Source organism: Ptychodera flava, chromosome 11, assembly GCF_041260155.1.
Source record: "Ptychodera flava strain L36383 chromosome 11, AS_Pfla_20210202, whole genome shotgun sequence".
NCBI lineage: Eukaryota > Metazoa > Hemichordata > Enteropneusta > Ptychoderidae > Ptychodera > Ptychodera flava.
Window position 1 is genome coordinate 28942715 of NC_091938.1, and position 27744 is coordinate 28970458.

At 36.7% G+C, this 27744-nt stretch overlaps 1 protein-coding gene across 2 annotated transcripts in view; it reads right to left on the minus strand.

Moving 5' to 3' along the window:
• Positions 1 to 377: 377 nt before the first annotated feature.
• The window catches only part of LOC139144021 (N-acetylneuraminate (7)9-O-acetyltransferase-like), a 40696-nt gene continuing 13329 nt past the window's right edge, over positions 378 to 27744 (minus strand). Inside the window, exons 5-20 of one of the 2 annotated variants that reach the window (XM_070714664.1) lie at positions 27346 to 27439; positions 25993 to 26064; positions 20013 to 20103; positions 18755 to 18857; positions 16298 to 16428; positions 15681 to 15932; positions 13388 to 13496; positions 12661 to 12750; positions 11848 to 11967; positions 7849 to 8005; positions 6964 to 7043; positions 6358 to 6462; positions 5558 to 5698; positions 3742 to 3819; positions 2570 to 2662; positions 378 to 1454 (exon numbers count right to left, since the gene is read on the minus strand). In XM_070714664.1, the coding sequence (XP_070570765.1) occupies positions 1191 to 1454; positions 2570 to 2662; positions 3742 to 3819; positions 5558 to 5698; positions 6358 to 6462; positions 6964 to 7043; positions 7849 to 8005; positions 11848 to 11967; positions 12661 to 12750; positions 13388 to 13496; positions 15681 to 15932; positions 16298 to 16428; positions 18755 to 18857; positions 20013 to 20103; positions 25993 to 26064; positions 27346 to 27439 (1980 nt within the window). In that variant the 3' untranslated portion in view covers positions 378 to 1190. Of the gene's footprint in view, positions 1455 to 2569; positions 2663 to 3741; positions 3820 to 5557; positions 5699 to 6357; positions 6481 to 6963; positions 7044 to 7848; positions 8006 to 11847; positions 11968 to 12660; positions 12751 to 13387; positions 13497 to 15680; positions 15933 to 16297; positions 16429 to 18754; positions 18858 to 20012; positions 20104 to 25992; positions 26065 to 27345; positions 27440 to 27744 lie in introns of both variants that reach the window. The other variant, XM_070714663.1, reaches the window with a different exon arrangement.

A 27744-nucleotide genomic window follows, 5' to 3' on the forward strand; every position in this document is an offset into this window, starting at 1 on the left:
ATTTAAAAAGGAAATTGTAAAATTTTCAAACAACGGTAAAACCACCCCTGTAGAATAATTTATAAAATACTGTAACTAGTTACATCTGGTTTACCGACTAAAAAAGTATTGATTTTTTCCCCCAAAGGACACACAAAAAATAAAGCTGCATTTTTAACTTTGACATAAGATAACTTCCACATACAATTGCTTGCCAAGCAAATCCTGTGTGACAATTAGTGGTGTATAGATAAACACATTTCAAATTTGTGGCTTGTTATTCAACTAACGTTCATGAAGTAATCACCTGAAACTACTGTACACATTAAGACATCTGTTGATATTTCGGGATGGGGTCTGATGCATCTCAAAAGAATGTTGCAAATGTGGCAGAGAAGTTTAAACCAAAGCCTAAGAGGCATACCCTGAAAGTCAACTTACAGGCTTGTTTAATGTCACTGTACACAAATTGCAATTTAGGACATGTGATGTTAAAACTGCATCACACCAGTATTCAAGCATGTTCAGTGCACTAAATGACTGTTGATTGAATATGCAGATGTGGACATAATTATTCATGATCAATTCATGTACCTCAGATCTTGCACTGTGCATTCTATTATACAGGAGTTCTCACAGAAGTAATTAACCATAGTTGTAATGTTCATGAAATACTCTGCAGCCTGGGGTGTGGTAAAGTGTACTAATTCCGAGTACATGTAAGATTGTGACCGAACACAAAGGTCTACTTCATGAAGGTGTTCCTGATAACAGACATTAAGCATTTGAGCGAACAAAGTAAAAATTAAATACGCAACATGTCTAGTATAAAAACACTGATGTGCATTTGTTGTGTATTATTGGGATGCTATTTTCTGGTAATAGCAATGCATTGTATGTTGGAAGATTTAGCCATGCATCACACAGCATGGAGTGTACTCACGTCATTGTCTTTATGTTCCATTGGTTTTTTTAAAAAAAACACACCTTAACCATCAGAATGGCGTTCACTTTTATAAGTTACCATACCTTTTAGGTACATGAATCCTACAGCCCCTTATACACACATACCATATGTATAACATTCCCTGCCCACTGAACCTCTTTCTATCTTTTCCCATACATTTCTTTTCCACTGCCGTTCTCCACGTACCCTGTCCACATCCACATGCAAAAGATAAACAGCGCCCTCTGTCTCTGGCTTGCCCAGGTCAAATCTTAAAGGCTGATCCTGTCCTGTAGAAGAGGAGCCCCGTCATCAAACATATGAAAACCGCAAGCCTCTTGAAAAGTTCTTTCAACTCCTTGGGAACGAAGAAGCTTTGCAGTTGGACCGTGGTCACAAATATTTCATGAGCCGCACACACAAAGATGAATGATGTGATTGTTAAGTTCACTGCGGGGTAGTCTGGGATTAATATCAGAGTTCCTTTAGTGTCTGCTGCAAGCCAGATGTGATATTGTCCTATAAACAGCTGTAAGGCAAAAAATATGATAAAAACTGTTATGTTTTGAAGAAATGGATGATAGAACGGTACAGTTAAAATTGGTTGTGATGGTATAAAATTCTAATTGTATACTGCATCAAATTTCTGTGATAAGACATGTTGAAGGGACAATGGTTCTACTCCAGAATAAAAAGCATGAACAGTAGGTTCTACAGGCTCAGTACATCCAGGAGATCATGTGATGGCAGTACAAATAAACCCACATGTGTAAACACGTGTTGAAATACATATATTTCCGTGCGTGTTTGTGCATGTACTTTTGCTTGTACTGTGATCCATTCATAGTCCTGGTTTAACCCATTGCTGTAACTTTTGCCAATATTTTCATGACCTTTGTTCTCAAAGTATATATACTTCCCCTTGTCCCTAAAGTATGCGGACATCAAACTTTTAGCCTTACAAATACACTGCTTTGTGTACAACATGCAATTTTATGGTATGCAAAAGATCCTAGTCTGTACTGAAATTCCATCATTGACAGTAAAATTGGACATTCAAACCATACAGGTTCTGTCGAAAACTGGAACCTGATGCATTTTTGACAAGATATTTGGGAGCACACCAAGAATCTCTGTTTTATAAATTGAACACAAGATGAAACATCTAAGATAACAACTAATGTTGAGGTAATATTACATAGTACCACAAACCCTCAAAATACACCCACTAGACCCAAACACACACCCGATATACCCTGACACACAAACCCACTAGACCCTAATCACACATACTAGACCCCTACAAACAAAGCTACTAGACCCTTAAGCAGACACCGACTGGACCCCAAACACACACACGCGCTAGACCCCAATACACACATCCACCCGATTCCAAACTCACCCACTGGACCACATACACATCTACTTGACCCAAAACACACCTACCATACCCTGAAAACACACCCACTAGACTCCCGACCTACACCCACAAGACCAAAAACACTCTGCTGCACCTCAACACACACAAACACCTACTACACCAAACACACCCACTACACCCATACACCCACTAGAAACTACATAAAGCTAACAAGACCCCAAGCTCACATTCATACACAAATACAGACATGGAAATAAACTTGCCTCAAGAGAAATTTTTCCAAACCAGGCGAAGAATGTGCTGTATCTGGCTCGAACTCTGCCGGGCACATTCCGAAGTAAAATGAACCCAGTTACCTAGTGGATGGAGGAAAAATTACAACATATTTCACTTGCCAAGTTCTGTCACTTGGGAAAACAATAAATACAACAGCAAGCTTCATCAGCCAAGTATAGAATGAAATGAAAAAGAGCAAGTTACCAGTCAACAGTTTCCAAAATTTTTACATGTTAACAGTTCCGAAAAACTGTTGACTTTGGAAGTTTGAAAGTGCTGTCTATGCATGCACACATCCTAGAATGTGCAAAGGAGATGGCAATGTCATTTCCTACTAAGACGAATGATGATAGCTGAAGAACACCTTGATTTTGGACTTGTTGTGTGAAAAAACACATATTGACTGGCAATATTCAGGTAACAGCATACTTTTGTTTTCCTTCGGGCCTGAAAGTCACCCAAAACAGTCTGTAAAACAAGACTGATTTAGGGCGACTGGCAGGCCCTCAGACAAAAGTACACTGTTACCATCATGGCCAGTCAATAAGGGTATACTGGAGCAGTGTACAGTGAACCAAAATTGCAAATCAACATATCATTCATAAATCTAAACTTGGATGTGCAAGTTATACTGTGTTTGTGTTTTGATGTCAAAGTGAAATTTCAAACAGAAAACATGACCATTGTAACAGCTAAAAAAGACAAGTCTTTGATTAGAGAAGAGGTATTAGTCATAAACAAATTACTGGCCACAGACAGATAATAGGTGAAGTGTTTCTGTACTTGGAAATTCCTGAATCTTACTCTGACTAATCAAGTCTTTTCAGTCTGTAGCTTTAATCTGCTCACCCCTATTTCCTATTGACAGGTCCACAATCACCATTGACAACAATGGGCATGGACCAAACCATACTGGTGAAAGAGGTACAAAATAGGCCCACATACTCTTACAGTTATTACTCATTTCTTCAGCATGTTTTGAACAAATATTTGTAGAAGTCCAGACAGTAAGGTCTTTCCTTTGTCACTAGGTTTTTGTCATTTTTCAATATCTCTTTACTTGGATAATTTTTTTTTTCAATTGTTGAATTTCTCTCTCGCTTTTCCCCAACTCTCCCCACTCTTCTCACTCTCTCCTTCATCTCTCACAATTACTTACTGGAAGTACACTGATATAGGAATGTGTTTGATTGCAGTCTGGCTTGCTGGGACACAAACAAGCAAATATGGTGTATACCTGTTAAGAGATCAAAATGTGACATGTTGGTATATGTAAATGCTTTCGAAGGCCCTCATAAATTACAAGATTTGTCTGCTGTCATTGTCTAAAAGACTTCCAGACCGCCGTATGAAACATTTTATTTACTTCATGGGTGTGTTCATTTCAATGTTATTGATGACAGATGAGATTTTTCTCTTCATTTTGATCCTACAGGCCATTCAACTTTGTACCCGTTGCTGTGCATGTCAAAAGATACGTTACTGGTCTGCAGATGGGTACAGGGTCCACACACTCCAAGTCACTTAAAATTCAAGGACTTTTTGAGGTCCAAATACCATATTCAAGATATCCTTTTTACAAATCATGTTACACATCACTTTTGGACACCATAACTGATCATCTTATCATTGTTGAAAATTTTGGATGGACTATAAATTTTCCAGGACTTTCCAGGACTCAATTTCATTTTCCGGGATTTTCCTGGAGGCTTCAAAGTTCAAAGAGGTTCAAGGAACCTTGTGGGTAGATGTAGCTTTTGAAAGTTTGATGGAAGATTCTGGTGTAGAACAGTTGAACACTGCATAGTTAAAACTTCTGGACACAGAGACTCTTGGTGCAAGATGTGAGGTGGATTTGAATTCATTCATGCAAATTATGTTAATGAGTATTGTTTCAACATTAAAATTTATGCAAATCATTCCTTATTAAGAGGAATATTCATATACCTCCCATCTAACATTGTACTTGTATACTCAGAGAAAGTTGTAGTCTGCAAAAGATCTATACTTCAACCCTTCCTACGTCAGACTGACAACCTGATAAGGGCTATTGACACAAAACACACATTTACATGGACATGAACAATATTTTACAGTGACTGTAAATTCAACAATTTTCACCACTGGAAACAACAGAATAATGTTGTTATTACATGTTCAAGGAAACTATGTATACTATAAGCTTCCTGTGTTTTGTAGTTCACAACAGTTGATTGTGGACATAACAGTGCGTTTCACCAAGGTAATGCAACTCAGCGATGAGACGGACACAATCCACGTACAAAACAAACGATAAGCTTGGGTATCACGACACATTTGAAAGTCACTGACTCATTGGTTTATTAAAGTAAACCAGCATGGGGCAGCCGCTCTGTCTAGACTGAGAGATACACTTGATCTACAATGTGTGGCGTTTTAGTTAGTTTCATTGAGAATACCTTCACCTCTTGAACTCTTAGCTGACATTGTAAAAGAAACATTTACATTGTAGATCAAGTCTAGTAAACTATTTATCTCTCAGTCCAGATAGCGGCTGCTCCATGCTGGTTTACTGTAATTAATCAACAAGTTGGTGGCTTTGAAATGTGTCCGTGACACCCAAGCTAATCGTGTGTTTTGTACGTGGATTGTGTCCGTCTCATACGCTTGAGTTGTGGTACCTAGGTGAAATGCACTGTAAATGCTTAAGTCATGAAAATTTTGCTCTGAGAGGAATGTAAACAACATCGTTCTTTTTTGTGCAATTTGTCTAGACAGGCTTTTCATACTGTTCGTACACCTTGAAATTCCGTATGTGATGTCATCTTGGTGACAATAGAAGATTAAACATATACACTATCTGGATTGATTGCGTTTCAAATGTCTAACCAGATTGTATTTCACTTTTGAATATATGAACACAATATCAAATACAAGCTTCATCTTTATTGTGAGAGTCAATGTACCACAGGGTGAAAAGATATAAGAATGCTTACCGCAACCATTGCAAAGCCTAAAAATGTGAGGAGATTTGATGTGCAACCTTTACAGACATCTTCACTATCCCCATCTTGAATGACGTTGTATTTTTTTAAAGTTATGTACATGAAGGAGAACAGCATCCCAAATGGTATGATCTACAGTTGAAAGAAAATACAGAACAAATAATCCTCCACTAAATGGCATCAAGAAGCAATCTTGAACTCACATACTGACACCTTCACCTGTTCTCAAGAACCAAATTTTGCACAGAGACCATTCCATTTATATTCTTGGTTTCAAAAGGGAATGGTTTAAAGTTTCCTAAAGAAAGTTTGGGCACAAGTTTGAATCTTTCATTTTTTAGGTGCATACCACCTTAAACACAAAACACAACTTTTTTTGAACAGAATGATAGTGCATGATAGTATATATTACAGCCCAAACAAGGGACTATGTGCCCGAGGGTAGGTGACCATTTGCCTGACGTAAAGAGGGCAAATGGTCTCCTGCCGCGAGGAAATCTGTTGAAAAAATAGAAGGATTTCATCATCGAACGGCACATTGATATATTTAAATTACTGTTATTTGGTTTATCGAATTTTTTTCGCATAATTTTGTAAAAAAAGCATTTCTTAAGTTAAAGATGTAATTTGATCATTTTTTAATCCTTGAGTTGAAAATAGTTCCAGTTCACTTTCAGTCCAGTGATGACCATGCGACCAGCGACGTCATCAAAGAGTTACCATTGAATCCTATGGTGCATGTGACTTTCAATACACGAGGCATGTAATTAAAGAAGATATGTTGTACTTACAAATCTATCAAGCTGCCACCTAAACCACCACTCGTACAGCTTCCCATCTGATGTGACAAACGCTTCTTTCAGCGGCCACCAGTCAAAAAGATTATAAAAAAATACCTGCAATTGAGAAGAGACCTGTTGACTTGATGCCTGGGCTGTATAGAACAAATCATATTTCTTTTTATGAGAAGATTGAAAATACTTTTAACATAAATTGCACGGCTAATTTCAGAAAGTTGCAGCCCACTCCAAAGAGCTTGGAAGATATAGAATTTTGCTGCTGCTACATGTATCATAGAAAATATAGAGAAGTTCTTCAAGTTTGTGAGTGAGGTCATCCTTGATTGTGAATAAAGTTAGATTCAAGGGATATTGAGCCATGCAGTGATCATACCTCTGCAATGTCATGAAATACTTGGCGTTGTCAAAATATCATGTAGTCTGCAGGTACTCATTCCATTGATGTTAAGTTCCAAAAAATTGGGAAGAAAGTTTGGTTATGATGTGGACAGCTATCTCTGAGAGAAAAAATGAAAGTACACTTCCTAAAACAAAGTTACATGGTTAATATATTATTTTGTTCTGGTTTGAGGGCAGTATTAGCGTTAGTGTAATTACCTCTGATAGTGCTACTGTCACAATGATACCAAAAAGTCCAATGAACTTGAAAACCATCCACACATAACGAGAGGTGTTTTCTGAAAGTTTAATCCACATTTAAGAGATTAGCATGTTAAAGTATTGTCACAATAGCTTAGCAAAGAAAAGGGGAAAGAAATTATGAAAGCTAGAGCGCCAGTAGCTGTGTATAATAATAAGGTTACGCTCAAAATACCAGGATTTATGTCCTCATACATCGTATGCTTCGGCATTGTCCTCGATGCTTCGCGTCTCGGACAATACCTCCACTGCACGATGTACTCGGACATAAATCCCGGTATTTTGAGAATAACCTTATCTTATGTTACACTATTTTGGTTCTGTATGTCAATTGTGAGTTCTAGTTCTACTCCCCAAAGCATATTGAAACATCAACGACTTTGCTTGTCAACACGCTCAATATTTGGGTAAAATTGACTGATATTATTGACATTTGAACTCCAGTCCTGACCAGAATTCATGTATCAACAACAATACAGTCTACACATGCTCAGAGTGAGTTGTCAGGCTGAATACTGTGTATCTCATCATGCTTTGGGGAGTAGAACAAGACACTGTTAATGACATTAAAAACAAAAAAGTGAAATAGCCACTAGCCCTTTAAATAATATTTTCAAGATAAAATGCACTATGTTCCCTGCAAACAATGAGATACCTATGAACAATATACATACTGTCCAGTATATCACATACTTGTATTTATTTCGCTTAAGTTATGTGTGAGGTTATCTGTACAAATGAAGCAGTACTTCAATTTATCCTCCTAAAGGCCTTCTTCAACAGTTATAGTAATTGCCAATAGAAAAATTATTGTTTACAATTTGTGAATAAATAACAGCTCACCTGCAACGGATTTGGCTGAAACTTTTGGCCACAAAGCCATAGTGAGATATACCACAATAAACCAAAATGTAACCAGAGGGACAAAATAATAAAATTGATATGGGCGGTTCATCACAAGACACAGCATAAATACCAGCCAATTAAGTCGGAACTGCACCTGTGGGAAAAATCAGAGAAGTCATAACTACTACAAAATCACCGAAGTTGTCTACTTGTTCATTGATAGCTGTAAAAACAGTTACAATGTGATTCATGTCAAAACCAAACTCTATCTTTGAGTCAAGGGATGTGTTCCCTTGACCTTCTATTCTGCCTATCTGCCCATAACACTCTGAAAACAAAAGACAAATTTACCCATTTCACAAGAGGGCGCTCTACACTTGACTCTATTGTCAGTCTTTGTGGTCTGCAAACTCTAAGGGGGTGGGGATAATTAAACACGCACACGGTAAACGCAACCGGTTTGGCTGTATTTCGATTACGGTGTGCGAAAGTCCAATACATGTTTTCATATTGCAACATCTTACTACACTTTTTTATGTATCGCAAAATATTGCACTTTATTGTTTGACGTGTACCAGGCCAGTGCTCCACCTGCGTTACACCTGCTTTCTTTTGGCATATACATGTGGTTCAGTGCACGAGTGAGATAGCGTAACAATCGTTTTGGATACACTGAGCAAATATTGATATTAGAGGGGTATACTTGGGGGCGTTGGGGTTGGTAGCGTATGTTTGATTTCATAGCAACGTAATTACCGATTGCTGGTATGCTGATACAGAATGAGGCTTGGTTGGATTTTCGCACTTCCAAAGTTTCGTTTAGGGGAAAGGGGAGAGGCCAAACACAGTTAGTTGTGTTTACTGTGCATGTGTTTTAATTATCCATGGCCACTCAGGGGACATGTGATGTAAAATTTCTATTTGAGTACATAAACAATCTGTGATTTATTGTCATGTTTTGATCAGATAAATAGAAACCAGTCTTGTATGTCAACATATGTGTATGTCAACATACATGATCTCATTTAGCGATAAAGTAAACAATGTTTTATATGACCAAAGTCCTTCCACCAAACATGCCAGGTTGACATTGTACAAAGATGCAAGCATTTCGTTATCATCTACTGGGGGTCTACAAATGATGCACATATCATACACTGGTCACCACACATACGTTGCTCTCTGCTGTTCAGAAAGAAACTAGCTTTTAATTTGGTTGGGCCTTTTCCATTGCAATTTGGTGTGGTCCTACATGTAGGACCATCTGTCATTGTATGATGTAACTGACATATTTTTATTAATTATTAAGTGACATCTAACACACATTGACATAAAATGTAGGCGTCCTGGTCAAAACATGATAAAATTTTCAAAAGTCTGAAGATGTGAGGAGAGACTTTTGGTAGAATTCCTAAAATTATACACAAAGGCATGGTTTTGCCAATGTCAATTTATGATTTATTAGTGGTGACAAAATGGTCAAAAGTTGAAATGAAAGGGCATGCTTTATTTTGTATGTCAAAATTAGGTTTTAATGTGATGGTTGTCAAATTACTCCTTTTTAGTCCCCACGGACACCGTCCGGGGGACTTATAGGTTTGGTCATGTCCGTGCGTGCGTCCGTGCGTGCGTGCGTCCGTCCGTCCGTGTGTGCGTGCGTCCGTCCGTTCACGCAGATATCTCAGAGATGCCCAGGTCAATTTCTTTCAAACTTTGCACAAGGATAGTACCCTACCCCATACAGATGCACGTTGATTTGTTTCACGATACGATCAAATTTGGCCGTGTTAGAGGACTTTTTAGTTTTCACCTCCATAGACTCCCATGTATAAGGCAGTCTCCATAGACTCCCATGTATAAGGCAGTCCATAGACTCCCATGTATAAGGCAGTCCATAGACTCCCATGTATAAGGCCAAGAAAAAAAAATTTAGTTTCTCATCGTATTCATATTGCAAAAAGGATGCAGTGACACAGTTTTTAGTCCCCACGGACAAAGTCCATGGGGCTTATAGATAGGGTCATGTCCGTCCATGAGTCCATCCATGAGTCCATCTGTTCACGCAGATATCTCAGATATTTTGACAAAATGTCACATGACCTTGGTGACCTTTGACCTCAAATATATATATATGTCCATAACTCGGTAACCACAAGTGCTACACCCTTCATATATGGTATGATGGGACAGCTTATGACGCCACATATTGTACCTCATTAATTATGCACATATCTAATTTTGAGCGAGCCAATAGAGCTAGAGGTCTGATTTTTGGTATATAGGGATAACTTAGCAATACTATTTTTTTTTTCAAAATGTCACGTGACCTCGGTGACCTTTGACCTCAAATATACATATTTGTCCATAACTCAGAAACCACAAGTGCTACAACCTTCATGTATGGTATGATGGGACACTTTATGATGCCACATATTGTACCTCATTAATTATGCACATATCTAATTTTGAGCGAGCCAATAGAGCTAGAGGTCTGATTTTTGGTATATAGGGATAACTTAGCAATACAATTTTTTTGACAAAATGTCATGTGACCTCGGTGACCTTTGACCTCAAATATACATATTTGTCCATAACTCAGTAAACACAAGTGCTACATCCTTCATGTATGGTATGATGGGACACTCTATGACGCCACATATTGTACCTCATTAATTATGTGCATATCTAATTTTGAGAGAGTCAATAGAGCTAGAGGTCTGATTTTTGGTATATAGGGATAACTTAGCTATACAATTTTTTTTTACAAAATGTCATGTGACCTCGGTGACCTTTGACCTCAAATATACATATTTGTCCATAACTCAGTAACCAAAGTGCTACAACCTCCATATATAGTATGATGGGACAGCTTATGATGCCACATATTGTACCTTATCAATTATGCACATATCTAATTTTGAGCGAGCCAATAGAGCTAGAGGTCTGATTTTTGTATATAGGGATAACTTAGCAATACAATTTTTTTGACAAAATGTCATGTGACCTCGGTGACCTTTGACCTCAAATATACATATTTGTCCATAACTCAGTGACCACACCCTTCATATATGGTATGATGGACACCTTATGACGCCACATATTGTACCTCATTAATTATGTGCATATCTAATTTTGAGCGAGTCAATAGAGCTAGAGGTCTGATTTTTGGTAAATTTGGATAACTTAGCAACACAATTATTTTGACAAAATGTCACGTGACCTTGATGACCTTTGATCTCAAATATACATATTTGTCCATTACTCAGTAACCACAAGTTGTACACCCTTCATATATGGTATGATGGGAGACCTTATGATGCTTCATATTGTACCTCATTAATTATGCGTATATCTAATTCTGAGCAAACCCATAGAGCTGGATGTCTGTCATACATATGCACATAGATTTGTTCTGTGATACGATCCAATATGGCCGCCATGTGGCCATTTTATTACGATTTTTTCATCTCCTGCTTGATACATGTCCTCAGTTCAGACATGTATCAAGCGAATTTATTCAAAAGTATTTTTATCACAGACCTAATGAAGAGGACTCTATCCTCTCTGAGGACCTGTAATCAAAGTACCCATTAACAAGTGGGGACTGTGTCATCAACGATGACTTGTGTAAAATAGAGATATCTATAGTGCACCAACTGGCTAAATTTCAGGGCATTATGAATAAATTATTTATCCATAACTCATAATTTGTTTCAAAGACTTGCTACATTCAGTTGTATTTTGATGACATCATGAAGTTAACCAGTAAACTGGTAGAGAAATATAGATTTTTGTAGAAATTCACATTTTTGTGAAAATTCTTCCTGGCAATGCTTGGCAATACTTCACCATTGCTGTATACTGAAATAGTGTCAGAGTGTAAAATGAGGAAAAATATTAGAAAGTCCCAAATCTGGCAAATTTTGGGTATTTTCTACCTTTACCATTTGACTACAAACAATGGTAATGTAAACAAAGGCCTGAACTTGAACTTACCTGGCAGAACCTGATAATTCCATAGTCCGCTTTGTTCCAGAAGAATGAAAAATGCCCATAACCAGTTTGAAATAAATACATTGCAACTAGTATTCTGATATGCATATAAATAGGTAATACCTGGAGGAAAGAGAACAAGAACAAACCAACATTGGAACATTGGATGAGTACTAATGGTTGAAATGAAACACGTAAGGTGGAATGCACAGACATTTAGACTCTCAAACCTTTTTCAGTACTTTTCTGGTCTACTGGTGGGGGCTCATTTTTAAGCTCTTGTAGAGTTAACACATGGATGGCCCCCATTTTGAATGTCAAACAGCACCATTCAATGTTGATTTTCGTTACATGAGTCTCGACAAAACTTATATTTTAAATGAACCTAAACTTTGATGGCCCAGGGAAGTTTCCAAAATTCTAGTTCACACATACACAAGTCTGGTACGTCTATAATAGACTTTGAATAGAATGACACTTTTTACAGACGAAATGTTCTCTTTACAAAGGAGAACCAAAAATATGCATGATTCCAGCTAGCATTTCAAAAAATCTTTGACCAAAGAGAAACTTTCATAAAAATCCCTTCTTTACGTTGATACAACAATGGTAGGAGGTTAGGTTTAGGTGTAATTACATGATAAAATGTACCAATACATGTAAGTGTATAAGTTAGATCATATTTTCACTTTTTGACAAAGATTCTTCGTTTATATTACAGAGATTTACTCTGTCCCTCGTGTGCAAAGAGGCAGGCCTTTGATAATTGCTAGCACAATTATGGCAAAGTATTGCTACTTTTGGAGTAAGACTTACACTGCTAGCACCAGACATATGATAGATAAGTATAACAAGCTGCATCCAGCCCTTCCACTCCTCAGTTTGATCACGATTCAAAACTTGTGGCTGAAAAATCAAATGAATTCTGTTACCACATTTCAAATCCGGTGTCTCAAAACACTGAATGATCGACTTCTCTGATCACAATTCAAAACTTGTTGCTGAAAATTCATATGGATTTTGTGTGATCATGATGATGAATAAAATAAAGAGTATATAAAATTGTAGATTTCATTATTATTGGAGTATGCAGTGTTGTCCACATATTTTTAACTTTAGAATCTGCAAAGTTCATTTTATTGAAGATAAATTTTTGAAGGTTCAAGACAGAAAATTTTATTTACTCGCATAGGGGCAAAAATAAAAGTATAGGCAGTTACAAGTAGTGTGTGAGCACATCAAATTGTGTAAATTGTACTAATATTTTAATTGGCTAATAATTTTTACAGCTATCAAATTTTAGCTGACAGCTAGGTGTTTCTGCCGACAGCAGGGTATTTTCTACATCCCTGATGCTTGAAAAATAGACCTATGTATATGCCGTCAATGCCCGGAGATAAGTGGGGAAGTGGGGGAGGGGTCCTGTGTATCTATTACACATACATGTACTTCTCTATCTGCATCCAATACCATGTAAAATTTAAAATCTGATTAGCATCTCTTTAAAGCAACAAGCATGACAAAAATTAAAATGAAGGCTTACCTGGGAAGTCCTACTGTTGAAAAAGAATCCTAACAAGGTAATATAACACAACGGAAGGAAAAACCTAAGATGAGTGTAGTGTTTCTGCTCCCTGGGTATGAATCCAGTCCTGATAATAGCAAAGAGATGAATTCAATGTCAAAAAACACTAATATTAAATACTCTTATGTAGTAACCCTTGAGTGCCAAAGTAATTGTTTGTCATCCATATAAAATGTACCCCAGAAATTTTTTTTTCAGATTTTTTCAAAATTTTAATAAAAAACTGTAGCTAATAATGAAAAATGACGTCCATTTGCTTGAAAATTATCAAAACAATGACAGAAATATTGATAAAAACTGGTAAAATGTTGCACTAAAATTTTGTCATGTGTGAATAAGAGGAAGGATATCAATGATTTCAGTATTATGTTGACAAATAAAAAGTTTGTATATCCAAGAAAGCAGTGTTATTGTCTTTTTTTAAGTTTTAAGTACACCTTACATTTTCAATATTCTTTGCCTTTTAAGTAGAACGCGCCTCGGGGACAGATATTCGGACTCTAAAATTTCTTTTCTGATCAACCACTTTTGGGGACTCATTTTAAAGAGGCACTCCCATTTGATAACATTTTTAAAACACATTTTTTTAATGCCAACGGTCGATATTTGACGTGGCGACTGCGCGCGGATCGCGAGATATCGATAAAAACATGTCATTTCCCGAGCGTATTTTTCACATCCCGAAGTTTTACGATCGTTTCTGATTATGACGCGAAATCCCCCGAAGGTTTGTTGTTGTGCTGATTGACGATATTCTAGGGAGTCCATAATAAGTTCGAACGACGCAATTTTACCTCCCACTTCGAAGACTTTATATACAGCATTATGCCTTTACCACAGGTCAGTTTTTGAAAACTTCTTCTTAGCTTTTGTCGTTTTCATTATTCTAAATCAGTTGTATTATATTTTTAACCAATACCACATAAACATCAGTTTTTACGTGTAAAATATTAGCCGCCTCCGATGACTACATTTTGTCGTCTGCCACACAGTACGTGTGGTTCGCCGCGCGCGTGGTATGCGTCTATGCATACCACGCGGTGGCCGCTATGTATCAACCGCACGTAACTGGGCTAGTCACCTATGCGAATTCTGGTGGAATCAGCAAAAATTGTTTTTCGTTTTTTCACCAAGTCAGTAAGACTCAGCTTTCTCCCACGGGGCATGACCGATCACCGACGCAAGTGGTACTGTGGCGTACAGCAGCGTCAGTGTAGACTCGTACTCCATAGCTTAGTTGACAATGGCCCCAGTGCCGAACGTTCGATGTTCGGAAGCTGAATTTAGGTGGGCCACCGGAATTCAAACTTTTACTTTTTTGAAGACATGTTTTTATCGATATCTCGCGATCCGCGCGCAGTCGCCACGTCAAATATCGACCGTTGGCACTAAAAAAATGTGTTTTAAAAATGTTACCAAGTGGGAGTGCCACTTTAAAGCACTTGGAAAAAATCTTTCACTATCTTAGATTTTTGAAAATTGTTAATTTCAGTATTAACACAGGGATGGCAGCCATTTTGAATTTCAAATATCACAAAATGTTTAGCAATTTGTATAACTTGATCTAACTTTGCACAGTGACCCCTGGTTTTTATTGTTGATTTGGTAAAAGAATGAAAATACGGCTAGTTTTCAATTGGGTTCAAACCACAACATATGGCATCAGTCGCCTAGTGGAGAGGCTAGGCCACAGAGAGAACCGCACGGCTAAATCCCCACTCTCAAAAAGAGTGGTTCAATAGCCGGCTAAGTTGTTACATTTTTCTGACTGAGACCGCTCCATACGTTGTAGAGTTCGTGAAGCACTCACGCACTTACGCTCACTATCACATATCGCACACACAAACTTTATAGAAAAATGAAAAATGAAAGTTTCATTTGGGAAAATTTGAGCATACTACCGTAAGAAAAATGTGTCCTAATGATTCTACTTGGCATTCAACTGACTCAGGACACCAAAGAGATCACTTGATGATGATACAAACCAATGCACATGTGCAAATGCGTATAGGAATACAAACATTACTATGCGCAATTGTGCGCATGGTTTTGTTTTTACTATAATGGTCCACTCGCATTTGGTTTAGTCCATTGCAACAATATGCCATACGATTTCAGCAAAGCAGCATGGGAAACTTAGTCTCACAGTGACGCCTACAGAATAAGGTACATATTTCATCAAAGCTGCATGGGAAACTTAGTCACACATTGACGCCTACAGAATAAGGTACAGAAGAAATATTTGACTAACCTGTCACATATGTGAAAGTAAATCATGATGAGACCAAATTTACCAAGAGCCCATGCTACTTCAACGTAGTCATAGGAAGGTGGCGGTGTCTCTTTCTTGACAGGTGTGGCATTCTCCCCATCAGCAACCGGACCATTCTGTACGTTCTCTGTAATCACGACGACGGTGCTTTCCTTTTGATCCGACTGATTGGCGGTTGGCCTCAGTGACATAATCTTCCTCTTGACTTTGAGGAAAGCTCCGGAAAAAAAACTGAAAGTGAATCAAACATGGACTTTGAAAAGATCCGATTACCAAAACTTGAGATTATTTTTCAGTAGTTTTGTTCTATCAATTATGCTCCCTTAGAGTACTTCCAAAAGGATGTTGAGTGTTTGGCCAGTCAAGATTGCATATATCAGCTAAGTGCATTGTCACAATGGACCTATTAGATACATGTTTGCAGGCTGCAGCAAAATACTGGGTATTGTAGAGAAGACCACGTACTTATGGTTGACACTTGAAACAAAAACATTGCAAAAATAAAAATCTTTGACAGCAACATCTACTGAGGCTTTAAAGTTATTTGCTTGGGGTGAGTATGAATGTAACGGAACAAGGGATACCTAGGTAGTTACCTGATAACAAATATGACAAACAGAAGTTGTTGTATCAGGGTCATTTCTTCCTTTTTTTGACAGCAGTAAATCTCACCATCATCTGGTCTGTATTTGACATTGCAATACCGGTTCAAAATCAATTGCACATCCTGTAAATACACATAAATGAGATAGGAGTCAGTGTTTGCATTCTCACATCCAATAATGAGAGTGGGGCGGTTGGTTTGCAAGGTAGTTTGACTATTTGTGAAAAATGAATCATACCTATATACCAGGAAGTTCTATCATTAAGGTAGAATGCGCCTCGGGGACAGATATTCAGACTCTAAAACCTTTACAAGTTTTGATCTACTACTTGTGAGAGCTTTATTTCGCAGCTTATACAGTAAATAAAGTTTTCAGCAGCTTAGTTTTTTAGAAATCAGGAATTTTATTTTCTCCCATAGAGTTAACACAAAGATGGCAGCCATTTTGAATTTCAAAACCTGTAAATATTGGGAAATTTGTTTCTCTAGTACCAAATATGCACTCAAACCTCTGATTTTTAATCTTGATTTTGAAAAAGGCTTATTGAAAGTTTGCTTAAGGAAAGTTTCAGCACAGGTTAAAGTCTTTCATTTTCGTTGGCATGTACTATCTTGAAGAGGCCACCTGTAGTATTTTAGTGAATATTTGGGATCCATGAACACTACTGGACAGAATGCCTAAATGCTTGACAGGCCTCTTTATCATGATGTCTGTGCTTTGGAGAGCATGACACCATGACAGGTATGTCAATATCTCAATATACTGGTAGTAGGCTCTAGATATGATACATCAATAGAAAATCACATTATTTAGCTGCCATCTCTGATGATCCACATACTTTGCCAAACTGCCTTCATTTTATAGACACCAGAACATTATCCCTAATCCTTTCAAGTTCATTTGACACCGCCAGGTCAAGTTGGTTAAAACTAGTGAAACACAACACGTCCTTGGTGATGCATTTTAGAAAAAAAAAATGAACATTTGAAGGCCCCTGAAAACATAGATCCTGTAAACATGATTTTAACTGACTAAAGTTCCTGTAACATACCGGTACCAAGCCAAGTGGGAGAAAATATACTAGGTTTTGGCTCAATACTGACTTGACAGGTGGGAAGTCTAGCAGGAAAAGGATTAAATGTTGAAGGAACATAGAAAAATTTGCACTTTTGGTAGAGTCACTGTTAAATAAATCAACTGCCAGCCATCCAAATTATTGCCACCATGAAGTGTGTAAGAAAAGTTATTGTACATGTCATGCATCTGTTACAATTTGGCTGTTCAGTCTGACAGCTTGTCAATACCACGGTGTCAAAAAAAGAAACATGTGACTAAAATAAACAAAGAGAATGTGGCATGTTGATGTGACTTCACACACGTCGGCAGACCAAGATTTGATGTGCATCTGTGCATGAAGACATACTCTGTATGAGAAACCCATTAAAAATTATAAATGGCCCTCGAAAATGAAAGTTTGAAACTTATGCAAATTCTCTGTTCATACATTTTCACGTTCAGCCAGTCTCTTTAATCATCCAGAATGCGAGTCTGGCGTCAGACTTATGGATTGAAAAAGCCAGACACATGGGGTTCGACAACAATATTGGAAATTCAAACTGGCTTTCATTGTCAAGGTTAAAATTTTTGAATGTCACAAATTTGAGACCCTCAAACGTTCATTAATCAGGTATGACCTTGCAGCTATTAACCCTTTGACACCAAAGTCTATTTTTGTCCCCTACATAAAATAAACCCCTGTCAATTTTTTTCAGATTTTTGCCAAAATTTTCAGAAGAGACTGTAGTCAATGAAATGTGATGTCCATCTGGCCCAAATTTATCAAAAAATTACAGAAAAATTCATAAAAATTGGTAAAATTTTGCACTAAAATTTTGGCGGGAGAAAATTACAGCGCTCAAAGGGTTAATATCATACATGTATTTTGTGACGTCATACCCTCAGATTATGACTGATAATGTATCCTATAATCTAGCATTTCAGCCCCAGATGTTTTCTACCGTACATCTACAAATTCACTGGCATTGCCAAAACTAAAAAATAATAGCAATAATGTATCCCTCCTTGCTGATAAAGGACTGAAGCAAACTTTGCACTCAATAATGTACCCAGCTTCACTTCGTACATTGAGTGCATTGTGTAAAGTTTGCTTTTGTCCATTCTGCGCTGGCAGAGAAAACAGTATTGCTTAAATGCTGAATACAGTCCAAAGGCATAAGTACATGGTGTTGTTTAGGTCTGGAGTGAAATTTATGACATGTCACATCAGTTAATTGATGCTTCCTTGATGACTCTAACCTGACAATTTCAGAGTTTCTGTGAGCAGGAAATCAAACAAAATTGCAGGAAAAATAGGCGACATTACAATTACTGTCACTTGAAGCAAATGTTTTGCACCAAGAAGAAAACGCAATGCTTGTAAGTACTTACAATTTGAAGGAGTGGTCGGTTTACATGCAGACCATCCTCAGTACTGTTACTGATTGTTGATACCTGGGCGGCGGATTTCCAAGTCTTCACTGATGTTGGCTCTCTGTCAAAGCAAGAAACGCCAGTTCAGAAACCACTACAGTTTGTCAAAATTGAAATTTATTTTCAAAATTACGAGTACTTTGAATCTACACCGCCACAATAATGTGAAAAGTCTACTCTGTCGTCCTACATGTATGGTACATGCCAAATACACACTCTAAATTTCCATAATTTACGGTCTAATAAGAAATAAAGAGGAAAAAAAATATAGTGGAGAGAAATTAAAGAAAAAGTGACTTTGTAGTGGGTCAGTGTCGACACAAGAAGACCAAGGGTCATTTGTATAACAATAGCAACTAGTCAGCATGGCGAGATACTACTGGACTGTAAAAAAGATCAGGAAAATGTACGTAATAGAAGCTGCATGCGGGGTTTTCGGATTTGTCCCCTTTTGGGTGATTAAAACATTTCCAAATAGAAGCTGCTGCTTCAGATAGAAATCTTATTGTAGGCTTCTCTCTGCTCAATGACCAATAACAAAATATACTTTTTGTGAAAAAATTTGTGATTGATGATTTTTCTACTAGACATTATTAGCCATCAGGCATTATATTCTCAAACATTTATGATACCGATATTATTCTTTTATGATACCAATTATTACTCTTTTGCTGGTTATTAAAAGAAAACAATAAATGTGGGTTATTTTACAACATTCGGTACTCCACTTTGTTTTAAGTATGAAAAATCCTCACAATATAACACAGATATTTTGTTAACATCTTGCATTTTATTTTCCTTTGTAAATACCAGTACAATAAAACCCCCTTAAAAGTAAACCATTACATAAAGCTATATATGAGTATCTGCTCTAAGCTGTCTGTTTTACTGCAGTAACAACTGAAATGTAAAATCCTAACAACATCTATCGTGAGCTCTGATCACAGGATCAGCAAACAGTGCACTGATAAAACTATTTTAAAAATATAGAAGACCCTGTACATTGTAGAAGATCAAATACTAAAATCATCAAGAGGAAACATGATGATCTGTATTAAAGAGTACAAAAATGTTTCCGTGTTTCATCTATGATCGCTCTAACTACTGGTAGAATATCATTCAATGTACAGTATGGCTGATGTCTTTCTGTGTACATATATGGCTGATGGTCAAGGTCAAGGTAAAGAAGCAGAGGTCAAAGGGCAAAGAAACTCACAGTATCTCCAGAGCAGCATCATTGTACATGTTAATCTGTTCATTTGTGATCATCTTTCTTGCTATATGTAACTTGTCTTCTTCGACGGGCTCTGTAATGTTAAAGTTGGGGTACAATCAGTACAAATTACAGAAAATATGGTGCAGTATGTCAGTAGGTGGGCAAATAAGGTGAACATCCTGAAAACTTAAATTCACTTGCAGTATTTCTGATTTTTCTGAAACTGTTTCTTTGGTCAGTAATGTAAGATGCTAATCTGTTGTGTTCTCTGCTTGCTGCATAAATTTGCTGGATCTTAACCCCTTGACTACCTATGGCGCCGGATATTTCCGGCGCCATATTGAATAACCATATACCTTGAGTGCCGGAAATATCCGGCACAGTGAAATAGGCGTATTTGCTTCATTTTTGTCGCTAAAAATCCCGTAATTTCGGCGTCTGCACGCAGCGCAACTAAGATTGATGTATTCCGATCTGGCCTGAATGTGATTGCGCCCCCGTACGTCCGAATATGGCCAAAATCGGGAAGCAAATGTCGTGACCCATGACCTCGACCCTGAAAGGTCAGGGTGATCACTGAAGCGTCGCGCTGATTGTTTACAGTTTTCAGAAGTACGGACGATCGCGAAGATGTTTATGGTTTTTTTTTAATGAAATTAAATGTTTATTTATTGAAAACAAATGATTTATATGTAAATATGTTCTATTAACAGCAATATTCGTGAATGAAACTAGAAGAAATACAGTGTTTTACTATAAGCCAGTGAAATTTTATAGCAGCCATATTATCAATATGACTGGTCACATGACTGGTCATGTGTTTGGTCATGTGATATGTTGTTCCCTAAAATGTATTTTTAAATATTGTGAAATATTCTTTGATAAATCATAACCATTTTAGATGCATGTTTCTGCAAGGAAGACTTAAAGCAGGTGTTTACAAATATAAAATGTGTTGATTTTCAAATACAGAATCATGTCAGATGCTGATGTTTATGATTCATTTACTCTGCCTCTTGCGAGAAAAATCTTAAATAGGTACATCTATAAATAAAGTAAAGGGTAGTTATTATTACATATATGTAAAGACAATGCCATGAAAATTGCAACTGTATTCAAATTTGCATCATTTTATGGATTCAAAACGTCCTGATGCTTCAAATATTCATATTCTTTGCCAACTCTGGTCACATGACGTGTCATGTGATCAGTCACGTGACCTGGAAATACAAAATTTATGTATGAAAAAGTGGGGAATTTCATGCTGATTCAGAAAATATATGGTTTATTGGTACTTACTTAATTTTTACTCTAAGCAGTGTTCATGCAATGACCACACCCCAGATTTTATCAATATTTACATAAGGGGCCTGGTATATAGGAATACATTGGCCTTGGTAGTCAAGGGGTTAAATGTGTTTAGACAACACCACACACAACCATGGAGCCTAGGTATACGATGCACCAAAGATGGAGGAAACACTGTGATTAAAGCCTGTCACTTATTGAATTGAATTGTTTATTCAACCAGATAAACGGACAATTACAAGAAAAATATTACAGTCACTGTGAAAGTATGACTTTATCTGTTTGGACCATAGAAATAGTCCATAAGGACTAGTCGAGTCCATGGCCCACTACTCAGCTAATAACTGCAATCATTGATGCCATAAAGGGCTCAAGTAAGACAAAAATACATATCGGAGATAAGAGGAAATAAAATACATTGGATACATAAACAACTCAAGAAAAAAGATACATATTGTTATATGTTCATTAAGTAGTTTCTTAATTCTACTTTGAACCTTTGTCTACACGTTATTTGCTTTAATGAAGAAGGTAGAGAATTCCAATGTTTAATTGCTGCATACTTAATGTTGTGTTGTGTGACTGTAAGCCTTGTTTTAGGAATACAATAATTGCTATGCTCTACTGATCGTGTAGAGTACCCATGGCGAGGAAGTTCAAAACAATTGTTAATAGTGATTGGAAAACCGTTATTTTTGAAATCAAAAACAAAAAGGCAAGAACAGTAATTACTTAATTTAAAAATATGAAGGATGTTTAGTTGACGAAAGAGGGGATTTGAGTGGGCATGAAAATCAGAAAAACTAATCAAACGGACAATTTTTTTTGTAGGCGGTAAATAGGTTCAAGGAAAGTAGTGTAAGTATTTCCCCATATTTCTAAGCAGTACGTTAAGTGTGGTAGAATGAGGCATTGTAGAGTTGAAGTAGAATAAACTTTGGAACGAAATGTCGAAGACGTGAGATAATTCCAACTTTGGGGGTTATTTTATTTATCACATTCTTAATGTGTGGTTTCCAGGAAAGGGAACTGTCAATTGTTACACCAAGATAACTAGCTGATGAAACTTCCTTAATCTGTTGATTTCCAAGGTATAAATTACCGTGTAAAGTTACACGTTTTTGACGTGTTTTAACTACCATGTAATTAGTTTTTTCTGCATTAACAGTTAATTCGTTCGCCATGCACCAATCGTTGATTTTATGAAATTCACTATTTATGTGGTTGAGATGTAGTGTTTGAGAGTCTAAAGATTTAAAAACATTAGTGTCATCAGCAAAAAGTCTGAAATTAAAGTAGCTAGTAGAGTTATTAATGTCATTGATATATATCAAAAAAGAGTTGGCCCTAGAATGGAACCCTGTGGAACTCCACATGTAATTTGACGTGGTTCTGACGCTTTTCCATCTATTACAACTGAATGTTTGCGATTTTCAAAGTAATTTCTAAACCAAAGTAGTGGGTGACCTCTTATTCCATAAAATTCGAGTTTTTGTAAAAGTATATCATGGTTGATAGTGTCAAATGCCTTTTAAGGTCGACAAATATACCAACAGTTGTGCAACCATTATCCATTTGATCTGTTAATTCTGCAATAATATCTGCCAGGGCAAGTTTAGTGCTATATTTCTTTCTAAAGCCATATTGAGTTTGTGAGAGAATGTTATGTTTTTCGAGGAAGGAGATAAGCTGCTTATTTACAAGTGTTTCAAAAATTTTGCTAAAGACAGGTAAAACTGAAATCGGTCTGTAGTTCCCAACATCAAAAGGAGACCCCTTTTTATAAAGAGCTGTAATTTTGGCAAATTTAAGTGCATCTGGAAAGTAACCATGAGCTAAAGAAAGGTTGATAATATGTGCTAGGGGACTGGAAATATAATCAGCAGCATCCTTGACTAATGAAGGGTGAATATAATCGTGACCGGTGGCCTTTTTTGGATCTATGGAGCGTAATTCATTGACGACGTCACTTGCAACAACAGGATGAAAGAAAAAAGACCTATTGTGGTTTCTCCTAAGATAGTGGGGAATTTCATGCTGATTCAGAAAATATATGGTTTATTGGTACTTACTTAATTTTTACTCTAAGCAGTGTTCATGCAATGACCACACCCCAGATTTTATCAATATTTACATAAGGGGCCTGGTATATAGGAATACATTGGCCTTGGTAGTCAAGGGGTTAAATGTGTTTAGACAACACCACACACAACCATGGAGCCTAGGTATACGATGCACCAAAGATGGAGGAAACACTGTGATTAAAGCCTGTCACTTATGATCAACAGGTATTCTATGCACACAGATGTTCTCCAGCTTTGCCAACTTTACATGTATGGGAGAAAGCACCTCAGGGCAGATATTCACACTAAGTCTTCAAAATTTTTCCGATATGTTTTTGGTGTACCACTTGTGGGGTCTGGCTGATTTTGAAGCTCCGGTAGTATGGAACGTTTTCAATGTCTCAGCTTCTCGAAAAATCAAAAATTCAATTTTTCCCACACAGGAATGGCGGCCATTTTGAATTTCAAAACTCAGTAACTATTGGGTATTTTTTTCTCTAGTTATCGAAAATTTGTACACTGACCCCTGATTTTTTATTTTTGAGTTGTTAAGAAAATGATTGAAAATTTCATTAAGGAAAGCCTGAGCAAAAGTTTAACCCTTTCACCCCCAGTTCCCTGTATACAGGTCCAACTTTACCATAGAAAACAATGGATTTGGGACAAACCATGGTGGTGAAAGTGTTAAGTCTTTCACTTTCGAGGCACACACTACCATAATGAAAAGATAGCACTCACTGTACACTATCTCTAAGGAAGGGTTGAGCGTTCTGGTGTTTCATTGAGTCTGTGCTATAAACATACGGCCAAAGTCCCTGAAGCTACTATAGACATGGATACAAAATTAAGTATTTCCTTACTGTATGAAATTATCTCACTAAGGTCATCCTACGGACAAGTAAACTAAATATTAAAGCTGTCTGACCAGCGGTTTTGAAAGAACAAGCAACTCAACAGTTGACAGAGCTCTGTTGAGTTATGTAGAGAATAACCTTTTGTGACACATGTATTGATGAAGAAGGTGGATATCTTTGATTAACATTGTGAGTTCTGTTTAATAAGTTGAGACTGTACATACTCAGAGAAAGCACACTGAAGAGACAAAGGTTTGAAACTTAAGAAGTTCAAGGTCATCAAAAGCATTATAAGGAATCATGTTACACTTTCATTGCACTGTTTACACAGATTGCATAATTGCTATAAATAGCACATGAGGAATCTTTATACAGCCCAGCTTTACCATAAAAACCTATCACTTTGACCACTCTTTTAATTGACCACTCTATTTTTTTCCTCAAAAAGTAATTTTATTTTATCCTTACCAAGTCAACCATAAATGGAAATTAGAACTTTCTCTATCTCTATCTCTATCTCTATTGACTATTTTGAGCAATTTCTTTTAGATAACATACAGGGCACAATAAATGACGGTTCAGAATATGTCAAAGTTGGGATTCAGGAAAGTTGCCTTTACATGTTTTAATCCTCCAAGATGGTAAGCATCTCACTATGAACTGTCAAAAAAAGTTGAACTTTCTGATAATTCTACACTAAAATTATTTTGGCTTTGATGATTTCCTAATTAATTCAATTATTTAAAATCATATTAATTATTTTTTTCTGGGTGAATTGATAGGGTTTATACAGTACAAGAATTACATACAATGTAAGTCAAATTTTGACCAAAAATGACAAAAAAATTCCTTAAAAATACAGATTTGCATATTTCATCACAATTTGAACAAGTCTAAGTTGGGTTACCCCTAGGGACCTGTATACCAAATAACAAAGCTGTCTGACCAGCGGTTATGAAGAAGAAGATTTTTTACCAAAAACACCTTTTTTGGCATTAATTTGCCTATTTTCAACAATATCAAAAAATTAAAAAAAATAGTTTCTCAAAATCGTATTTTTCATCTACACAACAAATATCAAATCAGTAAGTACTGCGGTTCTCAAGATATTTGAGTGGACGGACGCCTCACAAACGGACATACATACATACATACATACATACATACATACATACATACATACAGACTGACGCCGGACGCCGGACGGATACCCATCCCAATAGCTTCTATAGACTATAGTCTATAGTAGCTAAAAAGTACACACAAATTCTGACTATCACACTCACATTAACATTATCAAATTATGTCTCAGATTCTCACCAACACTGCATCACCCAGTTATAAAATTACTGGTATCTTTTTGCATGGTTTACATTACACACTTAGTGCTAACTAAAACTATCAAATGTTTGACCACAATGTGATACTTTCATGATGTTTTGCGAGAGTGTCTTCACATCTGGTCAGCATTAAGTAGTTATGATACACACTGGTAATTATACAATGTTTTACGCGTGCAATGAAATATTCATTTCCTTATTAATATTCCTCCTACAACTCAATATGTAACAGCTGCTCTGTAATCGTCATAGATGTGACCTGAATTGGAAATATCAGACATACATACCCAGTACTTATCCCTATACTATGTACTAGGCTGTCAGCAGATTGTGCAGTACAGGTATTTCTGTAGAAGGATGTAAAATCACTGGCATGTGTGAATTACTTTCTTTTTACTTTTAAATAATTACTTACGCTGTAACATCCACAGAACATCAGTGCTTTGTGCCAAACTACTCATGACAGGCGCCAATGTGGTCAGATTTTCTGTGATAGTGTGAAACAAGAGAGAATGAGTGAGAATTTCACTTAGAATATGTTTGTACAGAGGTTTTCTCCCATACATTAGCCTTCAAAATCTTTACATTATGTCTGCTTGAAATACTTGATATGCTATTGATTCAAAGCCATCTCATATCAAGTGAGTTTGCATATGTAATAGAAATAAAGATACATTATGTAACTGAGTCTGGTAAGTTTTAATCATTACAAAATGTGCATGCAATGGTTCTACTCCGGAATAAAAAGGACGCGATGCGTTCTACAGACTCAGTACGCCCAAATAATCACGTGATGCCGGTACAAACAAGCCCACATGTGTACTAACACGTATGGAGATACACGTACGTCTATGCGCGTTTGCGCACATGGCTTTGTTTGTACCGTGGTCGATTCGAATTCTGGGTTTGGCCTATTAACAGTCTGAATATTCAGTTTCATCTAAAATTTTCAAATGAGCATTTGCTGCTCTGTCCCTGTGACATACGTACTATTAAAGTATTTATTCACAAGGACTTCATTTCATTACTTTCACTGATAAATGAAATCTGCTGCATTAATCCATGTGAAAATGTTCAGTATAGTTTGTTTAATCGGCAAATCAGTAAAAAAAAAATTAATCTTTTATACTGAAACCATATTAAGTATTAAACCAGCAAAATGGAATCTTCATGAAAATTTATGATTCCAAAGTAATTCGATTTATGATTATGGACCAAACATTCAAAATCTCTTCAAATTATACCACTGCTCATTTCTACAAAGGTGAGAACGCCAAGCAATCTGAGACTGGAAACAATGTTTTTGCAGTAAGTCTGGTAAATTTGCCAGACTATTTGACATACACTGTAACAGAATGGAGAACTTCAATGTACTTTTATGAGGAAGAATGCATGCATGGACAGACAAACTAGACTGCTTGACTGGCAAACTTGACTGCATGGACTGGCAAACTAGACTAATGTTTTAGCAAACTAAAGTGCAGGTCAGGCAAACTAGACTGCAAGCCTACCTAACTAGACTACAGTGTACATACATGTAGACTGGCAAGCTAGACTATTGTATTAGCAAACTAAAATGCAGGACAGGCAAACAAGACTGCAAACCTACCTAACTAGACTGCATAGACTGGTAAGCTGGACTAATGTACTTGCAAAATAAAATGCAGGCGAAGCAAAGTAGACTGCATGCCCAACTAACTAGACTGCATTAACTGGTAAGCTGGACTAATATATTATCAAACTAACATGCAGGTTTTTGAACACTTACTTTTGTATTCTTCAAAGGCTTGCACTGTAGCATTGCGATATTTGATGGCCCAACTGGCTGCACCATGAATCACAAAGTGTGGAGGTTCTGTGTCCTGAGTTGGAAATCATCACAGCAAATTAGTGTATTTTGAATTTCAAAACATTTAAAAGTTGTGTCAAGTTTTGGCTCTGAATCATTGACATAGAATTGAGAATTGTTTTGAGAAGATCTTCTTGTACCTCAAAAATTATCATTTCATAGAACTATTCATCCCCTGGTTGATAGCTCAACGTCTGAAGGTCAATGTTGCAGGATGAATGTGCAAAAGCTTGCTTTAATTCATAGAACATGGGGCACAATATAATGACATTGTTATTAAATGCGTAAAACTTCTCCTATATGAGTTCAAGATATATA